Raw genomic sequence first — 20,531 nt, 5'->3', positions numbered from 1 at the left:
GGACATTTTGCTCTTAGGTGAGCTTTCAAAATGTAACTCAGAGCTTCAAAGAATATCAGTTAAAGAAAGAGAAATATCTTCAAGTAATGTGGCTTCTGATTCTCTGTTATATTGTTAGAGATCTGTTGGTCCATTTATACACTACCTACAACTGACAGAATTGTCCACTTCATTATATTTAGTATTATTTAATTATATTTAGTATATATTTAGTATTTAAAATATCTGCTTAACTGTATCAAGGGCAGATGTACACAACTCAGTGGTAAGGCACTGCAGACTCTGTCATCTTTTCATCTAAAACATCTTTTAGGCCTTTAACCCTTTGATAAATTGACTGACAGATTCTTTTGATGAAGCGAACTCTTTTAACAACAGATAATAACATTATTTTAAACAGAACCTGCCCATACAAGGTATTTCTCCTCGTTTCAAAGTGGAAAATATTGTTTTGGTGTTTAGCTGTACGTCTGACTGGGAAAAGACGTATGTCCTGCTCTGATCCATTCAATAGTGTGCAAGGCTCTTTGTTTCCTGCTTCCTCCCCAGAGTTTCTGTAGCGTGGGTTTTTTGTTTATTAAATCCTAGGAGGGCAATGAAATAATATACACAATAATTGAATAGTGTCTATTTTTCATGTAAGATGTTTCCATCAAAACTTGATTTTAAACGTTAAATTTGGCAATGCATCCCACTGAGCAATGTTTGGAATGTATGCTACAGCAGCACAGAGGAAAAGTATCATCCACACTCTTATGCAACACAAAATTCCTGCTGGGAGCTCTTTGGTATGGTAACTGGTGTCCGGAGCACAACACATTACTACTTTTCTTCTTGGGGTAAACCCAGCTACTCCAAGCTGCAGGAAGGAATAAAGCCATTTACTAATTACTGATCTGCTCAATAAAGACACAGGAAGGAAACAATTTATCAGGCCCTGCCTTTGAAAGTTCAGTGACAGACTGAAGTTCTGACAGCCTCATGGCAGGGGAAAGTCAGCTATAATCCAGTCCTTGGCTGCAAGACAGTCTTCCTCTTTTCTGTTTAATTCAGCTTTAGTATAGAACAAGTGAATAATCTGAGGTAAATACAAGCACTGAGGAGGCTGACTCCACATCCTACTATCTTTATGTTTGCATGAAGTTGTTCTGTATGCATGGTGCATTGATTTCTTTCTTCTTTATTCCTGTATTTGAACAATATCCAGTAACTTTTGGGTCTAGAGACAACCTGTAGATTCTTAACCAGCTTTTTGAGTTTGAAACAAGTTTCTCAAAATCTGAAGTCTACATGTCTGCTTTTGCTAAGAAAGTCTGATGTAGCTCTTGTCTGATGTAGCTCTTGCTTTTTGTGTCTCTTTTCCAACAGACCAAAATATTTCAACATCAGTATTAAAATGAAAATCTAAATATGTGTTAAGCATAGTTCAATTTCATCTCATCATATGTAAGATTTGCTGGTGATTTCAACCCACGTCCCACATCCAGTTAGTGCTTTAACTGTGCACCATGGCTCAGTGCTCTGCTTAGGCACACTCAGAGCTTACCTGCTGAAATAGCCTCTGGTACCTATGGACCTTGGCTTGATTTATCAGTTTAAACCAGGGATCAAAGTAAACTATTTGGCAGTGTCATTTCACAGGCAATTTTACAGACTCCCCTGAGCAAGCAGTTGAAGTTTAGCTCTCAGAATTAGGCAGTAGCTGAGCTGTGCTTTTGGAAAGAGGTGTCGGTGATAAAGTTGGGTTCCTTGCCTCATTAAGCACTTCAGTGTCTTCTGGGGACATGTTCTGTCTCCCAGAGTGATCACGTTTTATGACAGCATTTACTCCATTACTGCATGGTACATTTCATCACTGTGCAACAGCAGACGTATCCTTCATTATTCAAATACTTGACACAAAACATGTTGACTGCTCTGAAATATATTTTTTTTTGCCCTTCAGGCTGTCTTATTTCTCTGTTCAAGGCTGTACAAGTAGTACACTGTTATTGCCAGTCCTGTTTTTTACACGGGAAGGCGCTAATGGTGTCAGCAGCTTGGCTGTGTGGGATTCTCAGCCTCAGCTGCTGTGCTGTTAACCAAGGGTAATCCAGCTGGCCAGCCAGCTTGCTGAGCTCCTGCAAGCTGAACTGCAGATTGTACCCTCAGCCTTTTCCTGGCTGGGTTAATACAACATTGCAGGGGAGATGGACTGTAATGCAATTATCTTACAAGAAAAAACTGAAGACCTAAAGACGTCTGCCTCTGCAGGGCAGTGACATGGAAAATAAAGTGTCAGGTGTATTACATCATGATTATACTTTAAATTGCTGTTGTCAGCAAAACAGTGATTCCAGCCAGATACTCATTGCCATGCAACAGAACACTACTGGAGTTCTGAGGAGAAAGTACTTTCACATATAGTGTAATGGCTTCCCTCCCTTTTATTCTAAGCTTGTATCAGTTAATTTACTGGAAATTTCTTGATACTGAACAGTGTGATATGCCCAGAAAACATGCCTTCAAAAAGCTTCATTGAATAAATCAGTTGACTTCTGCAGTGGGTGCTTTGGATAGCATAAACTAAAACTATGATACCTCAGATGTAAGTTTAAAAACTTCTGTGAGATAGTATCAATTAAAAATGAACATGTCAATTTTGATACTGATTAAACAACGTACTTTTTTTCTACACTGTAGACAAATCAATGTCCAAGTTTTATTTCTAGCTTAAAATCTCCTTATTTGTTTCTGCAGGGATGAAAAACCCTGGCTCCCTTTCACTGGTATGTGAATTTATGGCCATGACTGTTTATGAGCTGATAAAAGGTATGTAGCATATGCTTAAGAAACATAAACTCTCCTTGTGTAGATCACAAAGTGGAATTAATTATTTTTCACTTGGTTGTTCACTGTGACAGATTATAGAACTCATAGGGAATCTTGTGCTGTACTGCTTTACCCTTTATTTCTTGCCAGTGGAATACACCCAATTGTTTAAGGCATGGGTAGATGCAGTCCACAGCCATCTATTCTACAGTCAAACAACCTTGACTGCAAACCACAAAAAAATTGCTTTATGTTACAAAAAATAAAATTTAAACAGATTCTTTGTTAGGTCAGGGCTGTTGTGAGGTATTAAGAAAATCATTCCCATTTGTTTCAAAACAATTGAATCAATGAATAAGGATTTTCAGTTTTTATACCTAGTAAAAAAGCCTTTCACTAAGTTTTCTTTATAAAATAACATTGTTCCCTCATACCTCCTATATTTAAAAATTCTGGAGCTGTTTGTCAAAGCAGGTCAGAGATCATAAAGCTTAAGGAAGAGTTCCTCCAAAAAATTTAGAACAAAAGCTGATTTAAAACCAGTTCTTATATAAACAGTATAGGAATTGGATACAGCAAATGAAGGGACTTACAATTCATAAGTAAAAGAGGATTTTTAAAAATGAATAATTAAGAATTCGTAATGTCTTAACACTTGGGAGTTCAGTTTAAATAACTGAACGTGCAAGTGCCATTCAGTGTAATACAATACAGACTCGCTCCTGAGCATGACATTGGTGACACTGACTATTCAGATCTCTAACAAAAGGAGTAACTCTGTTTCTGACCTAGATAAGAATGTGAGATTAAAATTGAGTTATTTGCTGATTGCTGAAGTAGATATTAGGGTGTACTAGTTTTAATAAGACTTTTTGGGTTTGCTATATTTAGCATGGTATTCAGATGGAAATGAGAATCATCATTTCAGTAGGTTCTGGTTTTTTTTACTATTTAAAAAAACACAAGTTCTTTCAAAGTTTTCCAGAAGGTTATTGTTTTCACACCACTGAATTATAGTAAACTCCTTTTCTATGGCATGGTGAATCAGTTGAAAATGAAATCTGTGTTCAATAGTGATCTGAAATGCTGCAGTTAGGGATTATCTGAACATTCATCTGGGTTTACCTGAACTTCTGTAAATTGCTGATTCTTCTTTATGGTTGGAATTTTGAGTCTGGACTATGTTTACCATGATACAAGCGCCTTATTTTTAATGTTGTATGAGGTGGTGGCACATGGGGTGGAGCTTGTCAAATCATAGAGTATAATAGGAAAGCGAACTGAAGTGGACTGAAAATGAATATTTAATTTGACAAGGAGTATGGAGACGTCTGTAATTAGGAGGACAGTTCACTGTTACAGTTCACTGTAATGCTACTAATGTGGAAAGCTGATGCTTTTGTGTTTTTGCTTAAAAAACCAAGAGATCCATGTTACTTCAATCAAGCCTATTTTTCTTTAACCCAAAGTCATAACTGTCTTGCTGTTAATTTATAGCAGAAGCATTTAATAACTGAAAAACAATCTCGCCCTTTATTTAATCAACAGCAGTTTGGTAATTTAAAACAATGAAAAAAGTGGCTGAGAGAGAGGTGTAGAGGATCTCTCAAGAGAAATTATAGAAGGCTCAAGTGCCACTGCCTTAAGATTCACTGCACCATGACTGCCAAATGAGGTTCCTCCAGTGATAAATCTGGAAGCAGAAGAGCATCTGCTCCAGATTTTTCTAGTGACATGTAATGAAAAAGCAATTGAGCATGACTTCTTTATATGAAGGCCCAATTCCTTAAATAAGAATAATAATCTAAATTGATTTGAATAGCTGCATTTTATGCATTTATCTTTTCCACTATAAATGACAAAAGTCCTGATGTTGAAAGCGCCATTTATCTCTATGGGGGCACTACTACTACAATTCCCGATGTAAATGGTACTCTGTTCCAAGTGCTTTGTGATCTAATCCTGCTCAGTGGATTATGTGGCTGCCTGGAGGAGCACTGTAATCAGCTGGGAACACAAGTCTGGCTCTGGGGCTCTGGCCTCAATGAGTTACTGTCCTGATAATCTCCCTCCTCCTCCCAGCCAATTACTCATACTACTGTCATCACGCAGATCAGTACCTGCTTTGTTTTTCAAAAATGTGATCATTTCTGCCTCCGTTGATGGCATTGCAGCGTTACATAAAGGCATTACAGCAAGATTAAAAGGCCTTTGGAGCCTATAAAAGAAAAAAGCTGAGCAGTTAGTGAATGGCTCTGAAAAATAGATAAATTTTATAACTGTAATTATTGCCTAACAGCAACAGCAAGCTAAACAACATAGGTTAGCCTTGAATTTGCAATTCAGATGTGAATCAGAGTCTTTTAACCATCTTGGTAACTTGAGGTGATTGATACAGATCTTTAACCTGAAGGACAATTACTTTGAGTAGAGAGGAAATGAGATCTTTAGAAGTGAAATATTGCAGTTCTGCTAGAACTTGGGGAAATAGATACTGCAAATAATACATGCAGTAAAAACTAAGGCATCTTACAGAGTATTGAATTGACAATTGTTAGTTGAGCTATTCTGGTGCATACTGAAATATAAATTATGTCAGAAGTTGAGTGGAAAATGAATTACAAAGCTAGCTATAAATGACAAATAAAAGTTGTATAATTGAAAAAGGTGATATCAATGCACCTCTGGAAGCTGAAGACTGTTATTTGTACTCTATTTGTTCTTCAGGAAAAAAGGCTCACACAACTTGAAATTTTATTCTAGGAAGGAGAAAGCCATTGCCATAAAAAAAACCCAGGAACAACATGTAACAGATATGCAAATCTTTAGATTGTGTACTGAGGTGAAAGACCTGGTTGCAAATGTAGCACACTTTTTTTTCAGGGTCTTCTCTAGGCAGAAACAATTGTCTGGGGCAGCCGCCGACTGCTGCAGGGAGAGAAAAGGCCATGGCCCAGATAAATCTTTGCCTGCAGCAGAGCCCTAGGAGGCAGCAGGCAGCCAGAGCTGCTGCCAGCACCCCAAAGGAGCTCTAGTACCTGCTGCAGGAAGCCCTCCTGGGAGGGGATGGCCCTTCTGATCCTCTGGTAGCCCTGGTGAGAGCAGAAGCAGAAAGCCTGGCCTGTCCTGCCTGGACTTTCCTATTCCCCATTCCTATAGCTGTAGCTGTTGTCTCACCATGATTGCAAAATTTAAGTTTTTACTATTATGTTGATAAGTTTGAAAAAAGTGCTGGTTTCTCTAAGTATTTTTTGTTTTTTACAAATAACTGGAAGCACGGATAATGTTTATCTTTTTACTGAATTCTTCTCCGCTGTGTTTGTATTAGTACAGAAATGGGTTATTTCAGAGCAATGGGCGACAAGAAAATAATAAAGGTAATTAAATTTATGTGAGGATATTTAACTAAAAGTGAAGTATATAAGTATTTTTCTCTTTACCCTAAGAAGGTAATGTTCATGAACAAAAGTACAATTTTTTAAGAAATATATAGACAGTTACTGTATTTCTGATCTCAGGGAATGAACAAACAATTTATTACTGGCTAAAAACTGAAATGACTGAATGAGATGCATTACACCCTGTGTGTGTTCCCTCCAACCTAAAAACCTGTTCTTTATCCTCTGTTAATATGTATTTTCATTTCTGTGTTAATCTAGACACAGGAAATAGGGTTCAGTTTTGCAGCTCTTTCTTTCTACATTCAATTCCTACATTTAGTGGAAGTTACACAAACAAAAGAGAGCAGAAGATAGTGGCTTTCAGAAGATTTAATTTTAACTATCTCTCTTTACAGTTCCAGAAAGTTATTTTGCTAATGTTTGAAAAGGAAGGATTTTTAAATTCGGTTAATGAAATTTTATTTTCTGAAGATAACTTTTTGAGTCATAGAAGTGCACAGGAGAAGCCAAAGCCACCTATTATATCACTGCTAAACAGAAGAACTCTAATAACTTAATCTAGATGTCCTATTTAGTAGTCTTTCCTTCTGTGATAGTCCCTATGCTCTTAGACCTTTATTTTCATGATGTACAGAACAGTATTTGAATTGCATACTATGGACACAGATATCTTCATGTCTGGATTCTACTTACTATTTTAATGCAGCTTTACTGCTGTGATACTACCTCTGGATTTTAGAAAGTTTCTTCTTAAAGCAATCTGTGATTTCTTTTACAATGACTATTTTACAGTCATTGCTTGAATATTTTACTGTTTGTAATCTGTGGAACTACTTTATTTATTTTTGCACCAGAACACCCTGAAGTTAAGAGAATTTGGATCTTGTAGGAGTATCCATTCTCAGCAGGCACACAGTACCTCCCCACGCTGGTGCTGAGCACCTGAATGTTTGCTTACAAAAGGGCTCTAGAGTTACAAAATTGGCATGTGGAGTCCTGGCTGTGTTTTCTATAAAATCACAAGGTTCTGTGTTCAGTGGAGGGTTTTGCTTATCATTAATCAAGATAATCAAAGGTAAATAACTCAAAATAGGAGCATGTGGTTTGGATAATATGATCTTCGTTTCCATGGATTTGTAGAAGAAGCTTCTGTGCTTAGTGAGCAGGGTTCATGAGGCAGTAATCCTGTCTGGTGTGGCACTCCCTTCACCCTGTGGCAGGTCAGTAATAAAGCAGTTCAAGAGAACACAGTACAAACAAAAGTGATTTACAAAGAAACACTTTTGAACATTTTTCCCCAATCGCTTAGTATTTAGTAAAAATGTATTTTCTCTGCTTTATCTCTGTGTAGAGTATGGCTCATTTCCTCTTATGAGCATCACAAACTATCCTCAGTCTTGTTAATGCGCTTAATGGTAAAATTTTTCTCACTTTTTTTGGACTTTTTAATACTTTCTGCAAAAACAGAGGAGATTAGAGAATACACTTCCTCTGATTTACAGATTTGATTTACAGTATAGTGTATCTATGACCCCTGTGCTCTTAAGATCTTGTGTGCTGGTATATTTTGAAATCAGGTTCTGATGAAGGAAGAGTTCAGGAGAAAACTAATTAAGTCTTTTAAGATTTTTGGTGATGATGAAACTATAACTCAAAAAATTTGTCACTGGTTTTCAAGAAAAAAGCAAAAATACCCACCATGAGTATTTCTCCAATTTCTTTGTGCCCTAGCAACAGCAGCAGTTCTTTATTCTCCTCCCACACTGCTGTCTCTGATATGCAACCAGGACTGATAACATTTGCTTTGCTTCTTTCCTCCTCCACATGGCAAGTGCAGCTGCTGCCATCACCATCACATTAAATGACAACCATTATGCTTTGCCTTCTAACTTGTAGAAACATTTCTACTTCTCCAGCCAGAAAACTGTTAAAAGAAAAATCCCAAATGTGGCAGTACTCTTGCAAAGTAAATTGGGACCAAAGCTTTAAGAATGTCTCGTTTTTTTCATTTCAGCTTGAATCAGCTGGGCTTTGTAGCTTTGTAAGAAAATTACATGCTGCAAACTTACGTTTTCTTAGGGGAAAAAACCCAAACCTGAAGGATATTTCCTTGTAGTTTCAGCATAATGTAAAAAAATTCACTCTTTGCAACAACATTTTCAGAGACCTTACAGGTGTGTTCAGAGAGAAAGGAGGGATGTTTATTGGAAATTACTTAATTTAAAGAGATACAGTCTTGCCAAACTAAAGGCACTTTTGGACAGGTTTGTTTCTTTTTCAGTGCCTCCTACAGTTGTTGCTATTGAATGGTTGCATAAGCCTTTATGGTTTACAGCACATTGTGTAAGAACTTTTAGTCTTTTATTCAGCCATGCTGATCTTTCAAATCTTGTTTCCCTTTCTGTTCCCTGTAAATCGTGATTCCTGGATCACACTTTTCAGTGGCTTGCACAGTTGTTCTTGAATTTGTTACAGTTTTACATTTGACAACAGCACATTTTTAGTTCACACAGAAGCTAGTCCCAGCTGCATGTCTTGATGCAGCTGCACAATGTGAATCAGATCTTTTTTCTCCTTCCTCTAAGCTTTATGAAGACACTCAGAGCAGTGTGCAGCCAGCTGTTTGATTGAATTTGCAAACAGTTAAAAAGAAGTTTCTCGTGTCTTCAAAGGGCCTGAGTGTTTTGCTTTCAAGAGTCATGTGCTGCTACTGAAGTGTTTCTTGAATTACAAACCCAAAGAAAAAAGCAACAAGTGCAGGAAATAAATGTTAGTGGACCTGACTAAAGTCAGATTGTTCTAATATGATAACAATGTTTTCAAGGACTCTGTGCAAGTTTTATATTAACTGAGCATCAAGCTCAGGAATGCAGTTCAAATTACTATCTTTCCAGTATTGCTGCTTGCAAAGAACCTGTGTGTTAGGAATGGAGTGTTATAAATACATTTCTATGTGCATACACAGCAAGAGGGACTGCTTGATTCTGCTGTCTTAAAATGAGGAGAACACATTGTCTTCTGGGATCTGCCACTTTTCTAGAAGCAAACACAATCCCAGATCCATTGCCCTTCACCACAAGGGATGAGCTCTTTACATATTTTTCCCAAACCAGCAGGAGAGGGCAGCTACAGATTTCTGTTTAATAACCCAAGCTACTCCTCCAATGCAAACCAGCAGCTGTGTTGCTCTGCTGCTCACGTTCTCCTCCAGCTGTTGATGGGTATTAAACTTTCCGCAAAGTAATAATTCTAACATCTTATCTTCCTCACAAAATAAAAAGGTTTTTTTTAATCAAAAGTGACAGTTCAACTGTGTCTTGTCTAGTACTAACACCATCTCTTACCTTGCAGTTTCCAGCCTCTTTTTCTTGGATATAATGAGCTGGACCACATCTCAAAAATCCATGAAGTGATAGGCAGTCCTGGTAACAAAACTCCAAAAGTTCAAGCAGCAAGTATGCACTCCCATAGCTACTAATCTCACTGTTTCAATATCCACAATAGAGCTCTACAGCTGTGTGCAATTTCTGCTCAGGGAACCACCACAAAAATCTAAATCTGTGCTGACACAAGAGCAGTGTCTGCTATCCCTACCCAGAGACAGCCACTCATTCATGAGCCTTACAGGCAGAGCAGAGGAAATCTGAGCCTGTCTTCATCTTATTTGCCCTTTTATTTCCATAGTATCTTTAAGGCCAGTGACATAAATTTTTAGGAAATGAAAGGGGTTTTTTCAAGTACTACTTACTTTTCCCTAATTAATGCTTACCTAAATCAGGTGAATTCTTTTCAGTAAATTGTAATCCTCTCTGAATATGCAGGATTAAACGTTTTTCCCAGCTTGCTTAACACAGGTCCAGAATTTTGAGTTTTGAATCCTCCCTTTAAAGAAAGGAAAAGGGAAGTCTTCTCTTGTGCACAAATTGCCTTTTAAAAGTTTCTGTTTCCTTTGTGCAATGATAAAATATGACCCCAATGAGAGAACTGCTGCCCATCAAACCTTACAGCACCCTTATTGTCAAGAACTCTGGCAAGCGACTTCAAATCACTTCAATTTAGAAGACTAAAGCCAAAAGGTGAGGGGAGCACTGTGTCCTTGTTTCAAGTGGAGTGAAATTAAATTTGTTTCCAGTGCTAGTCCTTGTCTTGTCAACCATTAACATAATTCAGTCAACATAGTTCTTTGCATTGAGTCCAACCTTACCTAAAACACTACTGATGCTTGTCTCTATTCTTTTTGCCCCCACCTTTTTAAGACAGCCAATACATGAGCTTTAACCATGCACAGAAAATTAAGAGTAGTAGGAAATGTGTCAAGGCAAGTACCTCAGTATTTATGGCAAATTTCAAAGGCAACTCCAAGACAGGTGGTATTTAAGTGGAAGAACTGTCAGCCCATTTAGAGAAAGTAATTTGTAGCACTGAGCTTGTTAGCTAGAAACAAATGTTTTACTTAAGCTGATTACTTGGGTTTACTCTGTCTGCCTAAACACAGATCTTTATTTGGTCTGATGCAGTTCCCCCTCCCCCCAAATCCCTGACATACACAAGTTAGAATTTAGAAGCTCTGATACCTCATGATCCCCTCGGTAGACTCTTGTTAAGAGTTGCTGTTACTTAAAGGGTCAGCTCCACCTTTATTTTCAAATATCATCATCCTGTTTTTGATGTCTGCCTTGATTTAAAAAGTTTTCCAGATAAAGTGTGGCAGAGACAGGAATTGTGCTTTTGCCTTTTCAGGGTTTCAGTCTATATTTTGAGCAAATAATTATTTTTTTTTAAAAACTTAATTACCATGCATATAGATGATATCGGGGAAAATTCTAAATGTGTATTTGACATGAAATAATAAATAATTAAATTCTGATTAAAAATTCTGGCAAACGAAAACTTTGTTTATATATCAGCTATGTAAAAAATACTCTATGTATTCACTTGCTGTATCAGCAAGGTGAGGTGGAAGTTAGTACCACATGGAAAACTTTCAAATACAGGTTTTTTCAAAAAAACCCTCAAAAACCTCCACAAACTAGCAAAGAACAATTCTAAATTATTTTATGCTTACATTCAGCTTTGAAAGCATGAACTCTCCTTCTACAGGAGAAGCCACTTTTTTCCACAAATTTAGTTCTGGGATTCGTCAGTGTAGGTTTTCTAAGAAGTTCCTTTAGGCAAGATTTCAAGAAACATCAAGTAAGGCAAGTAATTTTTAAAAAGGAATGAGGTGAAGTTGTAATTGGCTGCGGGTTTTTTAATTTCTGATTATTTGGGGTTTCTCTTCTAATTGTATTCCTTAAGATGTTCTCAGAAATAAATTGAATCTTGTTTATTTATTTTAAAAGCATTCTCTCAGAAAAGTCTAGAAAAAAACCCAAATCAACAACATGGGCCTCTGCTGGGAGAGTTACCAAAATTAAATTTTTCTGGAGTAGCCAAATTGATTTCCTTTCCTACTCCTACATTGCATTCAGTTTTCTGGAAACCTAAGGAAGGTGGTGGAACCCCTGTGTTCCAGTCTGTCAGATTTGCTGGATCAAATATTGAGATGTAGACTCTCACTTGCCCACTGAAGAACATTTGAAACTTCTGTTGTTTCTTCAACAGTCTGAGAAACAGAAGGCACTTCAGTCTTCCCTGAAACATTTCCATTTGTCTTCTACAGAAGGAATAGAAGTGAGGAAAAGCCTGGCTATGCAGTGAAGAGACCCAGTCATGCTTCTGTTGTTAGAGATCTAACAAGAACAGCAGTGCCTGATTTTGTCTTGCTCTGACAATTTGTAGGAAAACCCCACAAGGTTTGAGGGCTGTTTTCCTACCATTTTGATATTATGTTCCTGAAGGGGGTCAATATTTAATTAAAGCATTGTTCTGGCAGAGCACAGAGAGTGTTCTGCATTGAACTTCCTCAGTACTTGTTCCTTTTAGAACCTGGTGGAGGAGGAGGTTGGTTAAAAATAACATGAAAGGATTCTTTGAGTTCAAGTATTAGGAATGGAATGTTATCTACAGAATTTAAGTTTTCAAATTGTATTACAAATGACAGCTAGCTGCTGTATTTTTTTATTTTTTTTTTTTTTTTTTTTAGATTTAAAGATTTAAAAGTTTGGGGGTTTTTTCAGTTAGCTCTGGAATTTATTCCTCTCCTGTACTCAGTAACTTCCACCTCAGGTTTTACTGAGAATGTGCAAATTGTGCAATCGTACGAGATACTCGATTTTGATGCAGTTTCTGTAAGTGCTGAACATTTTTATGTAACTATAATCTAATTCAAAGCTAAACCAACTTTTTAGCCAATTCAAAAGCAAGTAAAACTTAGTCATACTTAGCTCCAAGCCATTGATCTTAACATTAATCCAAAGTCTTAACAGGGACTGATATTGCAGCCAGTTGCTTAAAAGAGCAGTAAAAGCTTGTAGCAGATCATGCTTTAGAAATCTGGCACACAGATCACCAACAACAATTTAACAGAATATTTCCTATTATTAAATAAGGTAAGAGTTAAAAGGCAACATTCTTATCTTACTACGAAAGAATCTTTATTCCAAATTGATACCATTGATTTTAAAATTCCTCAGATCTAAAAACTTGCATTAAATAATTTACAATACTTAAATTTGTTTATGTGTCAGAGAACATTTTGTTATTTACAAAACTAAAGTCTGTGCAAGTCATACTTGGCTAGGGGTTAAAAATCTTCTGCCTACCAAGTGTACATGCAAGACAGGTTTGGCAAATAACTTTTTTGGAGGTTTTAATAGTTATAAAAGTTACTCTGCTCATAATTGGGAAGTGATCATAATTTTTTTTCCTTAACCGAACACTGGGCTCTGGTGCTGCTGTTCAAAAACCCAGCCATGAGCAGGAGGCAAAGGACATTTTGTGTGAGAGGTACTGCTGCAGGGAGGCACTGAGGAAAATGGGGCACTGGGGAGGAGCACATCACATCCAAGTCACTTAGCCAAACCTTAGGCATCAATCTGAGATTGGTGCTCTAGATCCAGACTATTTATTCTAACCAATTAAGATACACAATGCAGTAAAACACAGGTTAATATAAAGATCTTGTACAAGTAAAAATTAAGCCTGTTATGTTCTCAGCTCTCCTTCTGAGACTCCACAGGGCTGTGCATTTGTGAAAATAATTATTCTTCTTACTCATTTGAGCTCTTCCAGTAAGCAGGTTTTTTGCTGTGGTTTGTTGATTGTTTTTGTAAGAAGAGGCATCTCAGCACTTGTAGGGTTCTGTTGTGACTGGATTAGATCCTAATCCTTGTTCAGATCAACTTTGGACAACTTTGAGCATGCCCAAATTCCACATTGTAGCCTGTGTGGACGAGCTCATGAGACTCAAGTTCTTTATGAATCCTTTTGACATCTACTGCTTAAAAGCACTTGTCTAACTAATGTTTGTCTTCATGTTTAGAAGATGGCATTATTGTCACATACCATACTGAGGATCAATGTGGCATTTGTAAGGAGATTCTTGAAAATATGAAAATAGGCACAGGGTAAATGTGGTGCAGACTGTGGGAGTATTTGATATTGATTTAAATTTGACTGAGTTAAATATTGTGCGCCTGCATCATGTACCATTGCTCAATTTATGTCATTTCTTCATAGCAAATTTTCAGAATCTCAATAGCAAGAATGGAAAAACATCCCAGCCTTGGCAAGAATTTGTATAGAATAAGACTAAAGCACTTGAACAAGGCTTTGCTGCTACTTGCACTAGGTGTGCCAAAGGAAGAGCAGATTTCTCTTACTAGGACTGAACAAATACATGAGCTGAGCTTTAGTGGAGGAAGCGCTTTACACCAGTAGAGTGAGAACACTGTAACAAAGGGAAACAGCAGAACACAATGGTACAGCTCACTGCTCCTTGTCATTTTATTGAAACTCCTACTGCATGGATGCTGCTTTCCTCCAGTTGCAAGCAAAAAGTGTTCTCCTGAACACAGTATCCAAAGTGCAATGAAGGTATGTAAAACCACAGTGACTGGCTGAGGTTTCCTGCTCTGTTACATTTCAGTGAATCATCTCCCCACATCTGTATGCTTTCATGTTAGCAGCTCATACTGATAGAACAGAGAACTTCAACAATAAGGCAATACATTATTTGTCTGAATACTTACCATAGAGATTTTTTTATAGATAGACAGATAGATAGATAGATAATTGAAAGGTACGATGCTACACTTGAAAAATGAAATTAATGACTGAAGTTTTCTAGGCAGGCAACACAGTGCAACAGTAATTTCTAAGTTCTTACCTTTGGAACGCTGAGCAAGAGGTGCCTTGAGCTTATCCAGTGTTTTTTTCCAGAGAGGAAGATGGTGAGTTGCTTAGTGCTGATATATTTGGAGTTGAGCATAATGAGTAGCATTAAAATTGATGGTCTAAAAATAGGTAACTAACTGGATCCAAGGGAGCTTACTCTCCACTGTTGTTAATTTTTTAACAAAAAAGAGGACAAATCCTACTACCCACATTTGATGGATTGTTCTGACTCAGATCTCCCTTTCCTAGCACTATACAGGAGGTCAAAGCTCAGATTATCAAAACTGTATTCCTGATGGAGATATATTTATTGTATTTGTTGCTTGCTGTAATCAGTTTCTGGAAGCCTCAAATCACAGAAGCTGAAGTTTAAGTATTATGACTGAAAAATATAAAATTCCATCAAACTGTGTTTGCACAAAGTGCCGTTCTGATTTCAAAACTGTTATTGCCACTGTTTGCTTCCCTCGTTCATGTCAGGTAGGTGATTATTCATACACCAGGAAAAAGATGAAGTTAGAATTTTTTTAAGTTTTAACCTGGAAAAAAGGGCTACCAGAATAACATCTTGTGTATTGTCACATTCTGTCCAGCTGTTGTAATGAGAACGGCAATTTCATGTTCGACAGATCATTTCTGCTATAAAATTGCAAATCTGAAGTAAAGAACCATATTGGAATTTTTCTTCTTTTTTTTTTTTTTTATACTTTCAGGTGGATCTTACTCAGTTTGGCACATACAGTGCTTCAAGGATATTGATTTCCTAACAAGTTCTTTGCTGTTAAACCTCTGGAGACAACTTACACTTCTCTGGCTGTTGGATGAATATGAAAACTTGAGTTTTCCCACCTGTTTTATAGTTAAAATACACCCAAACTTTAAACTACAAACTGGCAAGTATAGTTCCTACCCTCATTCTTCCAGCTAAAATTTCATACTGATATTATCTGTGTTTTGCTCACTTTTAATTATTTTTAATGTAGTAGGAAAAATATTTTTATTAAAAGCTGTATCTACAGTAGAAGTCTTAAGTGCCTTCCAGGTAAGTTATTAGTATCCTGTTCCTTAATAAAATAATTTTCTTCCATATGGAATAGAGTATGGTATGGGCAATTCAAACTTCTAGATGATTGCCCTAATAGTAAAGAAGAGGCTGAAAAAAGAAAACCCACACACATTCCTTGTGTGCTGCTGGACTACGGTTTGTGGCAGGGACATACCCTGCCAACACGGATGTGAGTAGCTGCTGTTGTTCCCCTGATGTTGGGTATTCAATTCTTTCCCTACTGGTTTTGTATTTTTCCAGCTGAAGGAAAAAAGTCTTTTAAAGTTACTGCCTATTTTTTCAACTATTTCATTTTGACACCATATGAGACCATACGAAGCATTTATCTAGAAGAAGCCTACGGGGAGATAACTACACTAGTTCTCAGTGATGAGGTTTATCTGTATTTTAACAGTTAAACCCACTATGTTAATAAAACAAAACTTCTGAAAAATAATCCTGCTCAGTTTCAGTATTTTCCCCATTCCTCGTATTGTAGAAGAAGACAGATAAGAATTGTAAAGCACAGCTACATCTTCAGTAAAGTAGGGAACTAATTCCCAGCTTATAAACAGATCTGGCAGTTCTCTACATGCTGGCTGCATTGCAAGGATGAGACTCAGTTACAACCTACTGTAGTTTCCTTCCCAAATGTTCATTCATTTCCTGAAAACAAATCACTTCTCGTGCCAGAAAATGTCTTAAGTTTACTTGTAATTAAAAAAATTCTACCCAGCTTTATCGTTGGAGAGCAGGAAGGGCATTAGCTTGTGCCCACGGATACAGTATGTGCACCCTCAGGCAAGTTCATGGTTCTGGGCAAGCAGCCTCTGTTCTACTCTGCCTGCAGGATTCTGCAAATCCCAGTTGTGAACAGTGCTGCAAAAGAAAAAGGGAAGCATATGATGGATACTTCTGTTCTCTGTCAGTCTGGGGCTGGACGTGGAGGGTTGGTGTTTGCGAGAACTACTGGAAACAAGTTAAGTGGTGTGTTGACTGATTAAAAATGACAAGTGTTTAGACTAACCTCTGCAAATCCATGGATATGTCTACCCCCATCACACTTATCAGTTTAAGCCCATTGAATTATAAATGAGATGCCTGATGTAAGACAAATGAGTCTCGGAAATGCTACTCCAATATGTTAACCCAGTTTCTGACTGACAAGACAGAGGGTGTGTACAGCTACTGCTGTGGGATCTTCCACTTCCCAACTCCAAATGTACGAGACTTCACGATAACAAAATCCTTACCCCGTGAAGTTGCCTGTCTGTGAAATCGCTGCTGTATGATGTATTTAAATTGCAGGATGTGTTTGGAAATAAGCCAGTAAGAACAAGAACAGAACAATTGTATTTCACTTCCCTAACTGAAATTCAATTCTATTAAACATGTAGCAATGTTCTAGGTAAGATATTTTTGAAAGGAATTTGTTCTACAAAGTTTAGGTAGTATTTCTGTACCAAACATTTAATTCAGCAAAGAATTGGTTACATCAAAAGTGATTGGATTTGAACAGAAAGTAAACAAAAATGCATATTCAAGATAGTTTAATATGTATTTTCTGAATTAGAAATATCACTTTCTTAAATGAATGAGAATTTCTAGTGTAATGATCCATTACTCCCATCCCCCATCACTGAATTACATTATTTATACATATAATACAGAGCCGATTGCAGTTGGAAACAACAATATTAAAATAAATGTTTAATAGATACAAAGGATCTTTTCTCCACAACATAGTTTTTCTGGTGTCTGGACACCAATTTTAAAGTAATTCTCTATAAGCATTAAACTATTTAAGTGCAAAACAATTTTGTTTTAAAAAAATCTATGATTGCAGCATCCATCTTCCTGAAAAACATTTTGAAGCCAGAAAGTAATGACTTTCATTTTCCATGAGTGCATTCCAGGCTGTCTTCTAGCCATCTCTGGTTAAAAAAATCAGTGCAAAATAAACAATGGTGAAGTACTAGTTTAACCATTGAACTTACTTGAATTTAAGAAACATATCTTATTTTACACTATATATATATATTTATATATTTATATCTTTTATTTATATATTTATAGAGAGATTAAATTACACTGGACTTGAAAAGTATAAAGAAAACAAAAATGTTACTATTTCCTGCAATACTAAAGGAAGCTTTTTGCTTTTTCTCCAATGCAAACTCTTCCTTGGGTGAGCAGCCTAGCAGGATCAGCTGTAGTGAGAACTCCTTACATTTGTCCTTTGCAAGTCACTATGGGATTCACATAATTCCATGTTTACACTCTGCCACATTATAATTTGTGATGCTCTTTGCCTGAAGAACAGCTCCTGGTTCCACTGTCATTACTTCTTGTCCTGCGTTCAGAGATTTGCTAGCAGTAGTGTGATGGCTATACTACAGTTCCACTTGGAGAATTGGCCTGGTTTTGGGATGACAATAAACCCTGCAAACAAAGCAGTTTACATTAATCCAGCAAGAGAACCTGACATGAATTTTATAAAGTTCTTAACCTGAACCTACAATGAGTACAGTTGATTTTTACCAACACTTGCTTATTACTTCAGACATCAGCACCTTCTCTCCTACAAAGGCTCTAAGCCACCACGATCTCAGCCAAGCAGCGCACAAAGAGCTCTCAGACAGGAGAAATGTGTGCATTTATGACATGGAATGGATCTGATCCCAGCATTTGGTTTAATCTACCTTGCACTTGGAGTCATAGAGAACTGTGAAACTTCAAAAATCATACACCAAATAAGTGACCAGCATTTTACTGGGGTGGTGTCAATAAAACCTATTCCAATATCAATATATTTGACACCTGACCTGATACAGGGAAACACTCCATCTCTTACATGTGATTGAGTATTACAAGGTTTGAATAGAAAAATAGGTCATCTAACCAAATATTTCTTTTGTTAATTTTAAAACAGAATGAAACCCTGACAAGAGCTCAGTAGAGATTTCCTATTACAATTTAACTTCACACTCAGGAAAACTTGGTACCAGATCTTCTAACTACCCTGCCATTCAGATCAAGAGACTTCTTTCACACACAGCCCCACGACTGCGCGGCGCCCCTCACCACACAGAGGCTGCTGCTCTGGATCAAAGCAACTACACCTACAAGATTAAACCTGTGGGTACCAACAGACAGACTCCATTTCAGATTTATGCATAGCCACTTTTTAATAATTCACATAAAAGTAACTTTATCATGCTTATTTAGGAAAAGCTTATTGTCAAAATACAATTTAGCCTTATAAGGTCATCAGTTAGTTTTCCCGAGTGCCAGCAGTCCAAGGAGCACGCTGGCAGCTGGAAGCACACTGGCAGCTGGAAGCACACCAGCAAGTATCCCCATGCAACTCCTCACCTTGTAGGTATGATAAATGCACTTTCAGCAACTCCTCTAAGCAGCACCCAGCTTACATTCTTACCTCAAAATTAAGATCCTGGGACTCAGATCCATCAAACTAGACAAGATTAGGCAGCAATTAGCATACAGACAGAAGACAGAATTATGTCACTTCTTCAGAATCTACAGGAGCTCTTTCAAACTTGGATCCAAGAACTGAGAGGTCATGATGATGGAAATAAACCCTGACCTCAGAAGAGGTGGAAAGAGGGGAAAGAGGGCCAGACTGACTGGATTCAAGTAATCAAATTTCTGTTAAAACCAAAGCCCTTCTTTTTAAAAAAACATCTGATCATTTCAGACATGTCATGAACCTGAGTAGTTTGCAGGATTTATGGCAGACTGTATTTGCATATGGTCCATATGACATTTATATATAACAAAGCACATGGAACTTAACTTGGTGCCTTCCACAGACCTCACCTGAACACCTTTATTTGTATTTGTTTATGCAGGGAATATCTGATTCAAACACTGTTGAGGTAGACTGAAGTGAGTTGTTCTTTAAACCTGACATTCAGGATGTGCAAAGATCCTGCACATTTCATGAGAACAAAAAGTTTCCTAGTTATTACTTATGGACTAGATGGTGAAAGAAGGCAGAACTTTAGAGCAAACAAGCCACTGAAGCACTTCTGAAATTTTTACCAGGGAAGTTTTGTTGGAAAGTGACAAGGTTGAATCAGAATTCACTAGTTCATTACTGAAGCATTCTTCACAAGTCTATTAAATCCAGCAGCAACTGGAAGGTCTTTCTTGTCAGAAGATTACATCCACTAAGCAACTCTGAAGTACCCTGGAAAAAGATGTCCAAAGGTATTATTTTCAGTCTTAATTAAATCAGCAATCCAAGCTGTTCACATGCAAATATGTGCTTTATAAGCACACAGGAAGCTCTAGGGATGGCATAAAGTCAAGTCTTTTTCAACAGGCTCATAACCACCCTATACAGGAGAAATAAGGCCTATTCTAGCATTGGATTTACATTGTAACACAACCAATTCTTGGGAAACAAAATGAAGTTATTTTCCTAGGATTCCTCTAGAAAGTGGCAGCACATACTGAAATTCATTGTGGTGCCTTATTCCCTGTGAAGTACCAGCCACTCGAGAATGCAAGTTCCAAGACTAGGAACAAGGAGTCAGTCCTGGATGAGGAGCAGCAACTCAGTGCAGATGGCTTTCAGCGAGTCCTAGGAATTCCTTGTATTTCAGTCCTTGCTCTGAATTAATTCTGCAGCTCTGAGCAGGCAAGCCAGAGGAACACTGAAGTGGAAATAACCTCAAGACCAATATCCTTGAGCTTCTGCAGATGGAACAAATGTATGCAAGTACTGCCTTAAAATTTGGATTAGGCTATGATGCCATTCAGAAATTCACTCCCAGGAGAGAGACCAAAAAGTCTGTGAGTTCTTCCAAGTACTTGATTTCAGAAGACATCTTAAATGTTCATACAAGAAAAGCAAAGAGTATGAATTTGATTTTTAGGCACATTAAGTTTCACCAAAGATGGTGAGTTCTCAGTGGGTTTTAATCAAAACAAAAATTCTACAGCATTTTGCCATTGTATCAGAGCCTTCC

The 20,531-nt window shown here is 37.3% G+C and overlaps 2 protein-coding genes across 8 annotated transcripts in view; one reads left to right on the top strand and one right to left on the bottom strand.

Annotated features, from left to right (window-relative positions):
- Window positions 1-248: 248 nt before the first annotated feature.
- On the top strand, window positions 249-15,195 carry MOK (MOK protein kinase). Its single transcript, XM_038139284.1, is given in 8 exon segments — window positions 249-265; window positions 1,054-1,131; window positions 7,057-7,236; window positions 9,564-9,667; window positions 10,095-10,270; window positions 11,576-11,587; window positions 11,590-11,782; window positions 11,785-15,195. Coding segments are annotated over 8 exon segments (888 nt in total). The 3' UTR covers window positions 11,913-15,195.
- A 1,788-nt stretch (window positions 15,196-16,983) lies between these two features.
- The window catches only part of WDR20 (WD repeat domain 20), a 65,604-nt gene continuing 62,056 nt past the window's right edge, over window positions 16,984-20,531 (bottom strand). For 4 of the 7 annotated variants that reach the window (XR_005257229.1, XM_038139423.1, XM_038139418.1 and 1 more), the window contains one exon: window positions 16,984-17,976. Coding sequence is in view for 3 of the 7 variants with exons in the window: in XM_038139423.1 (XP_037995351.1) it covers window positions 17,923-17,976 (54 nt within the window). In the remaining 4 variants the exon portion in view is untranslated. Of the gene's footprint in view, window positions 17,977-19,378; window positions 19,748-20,531 lie in introns of those variants that run through there. The other 3 variants (XM_038139417.1, XM_038139419.1, XR_005257227.1) reach the window with 2 other exon arrangements.

This window comes from Motacilla alba, chromosome 5, assembly GCF_015832195.1.
Source record: "Motacilla alba alba isolate MOTALB_02 chromosome 5, Motacilla_alba_V1.0_pri, whole genome shotgun sequence".
Taxonomy (NCBI): Eukaryota; Metazoa; Chordata; class Aves; order Passeriformes; family Motacillidae; genus Motacilla; species Motacilla alba.
The sequence above is the reverse complement of the archived record's forward strand: the minus strand, read 5'-3'. Positions and strand labels throughout refer to the sequence as shown.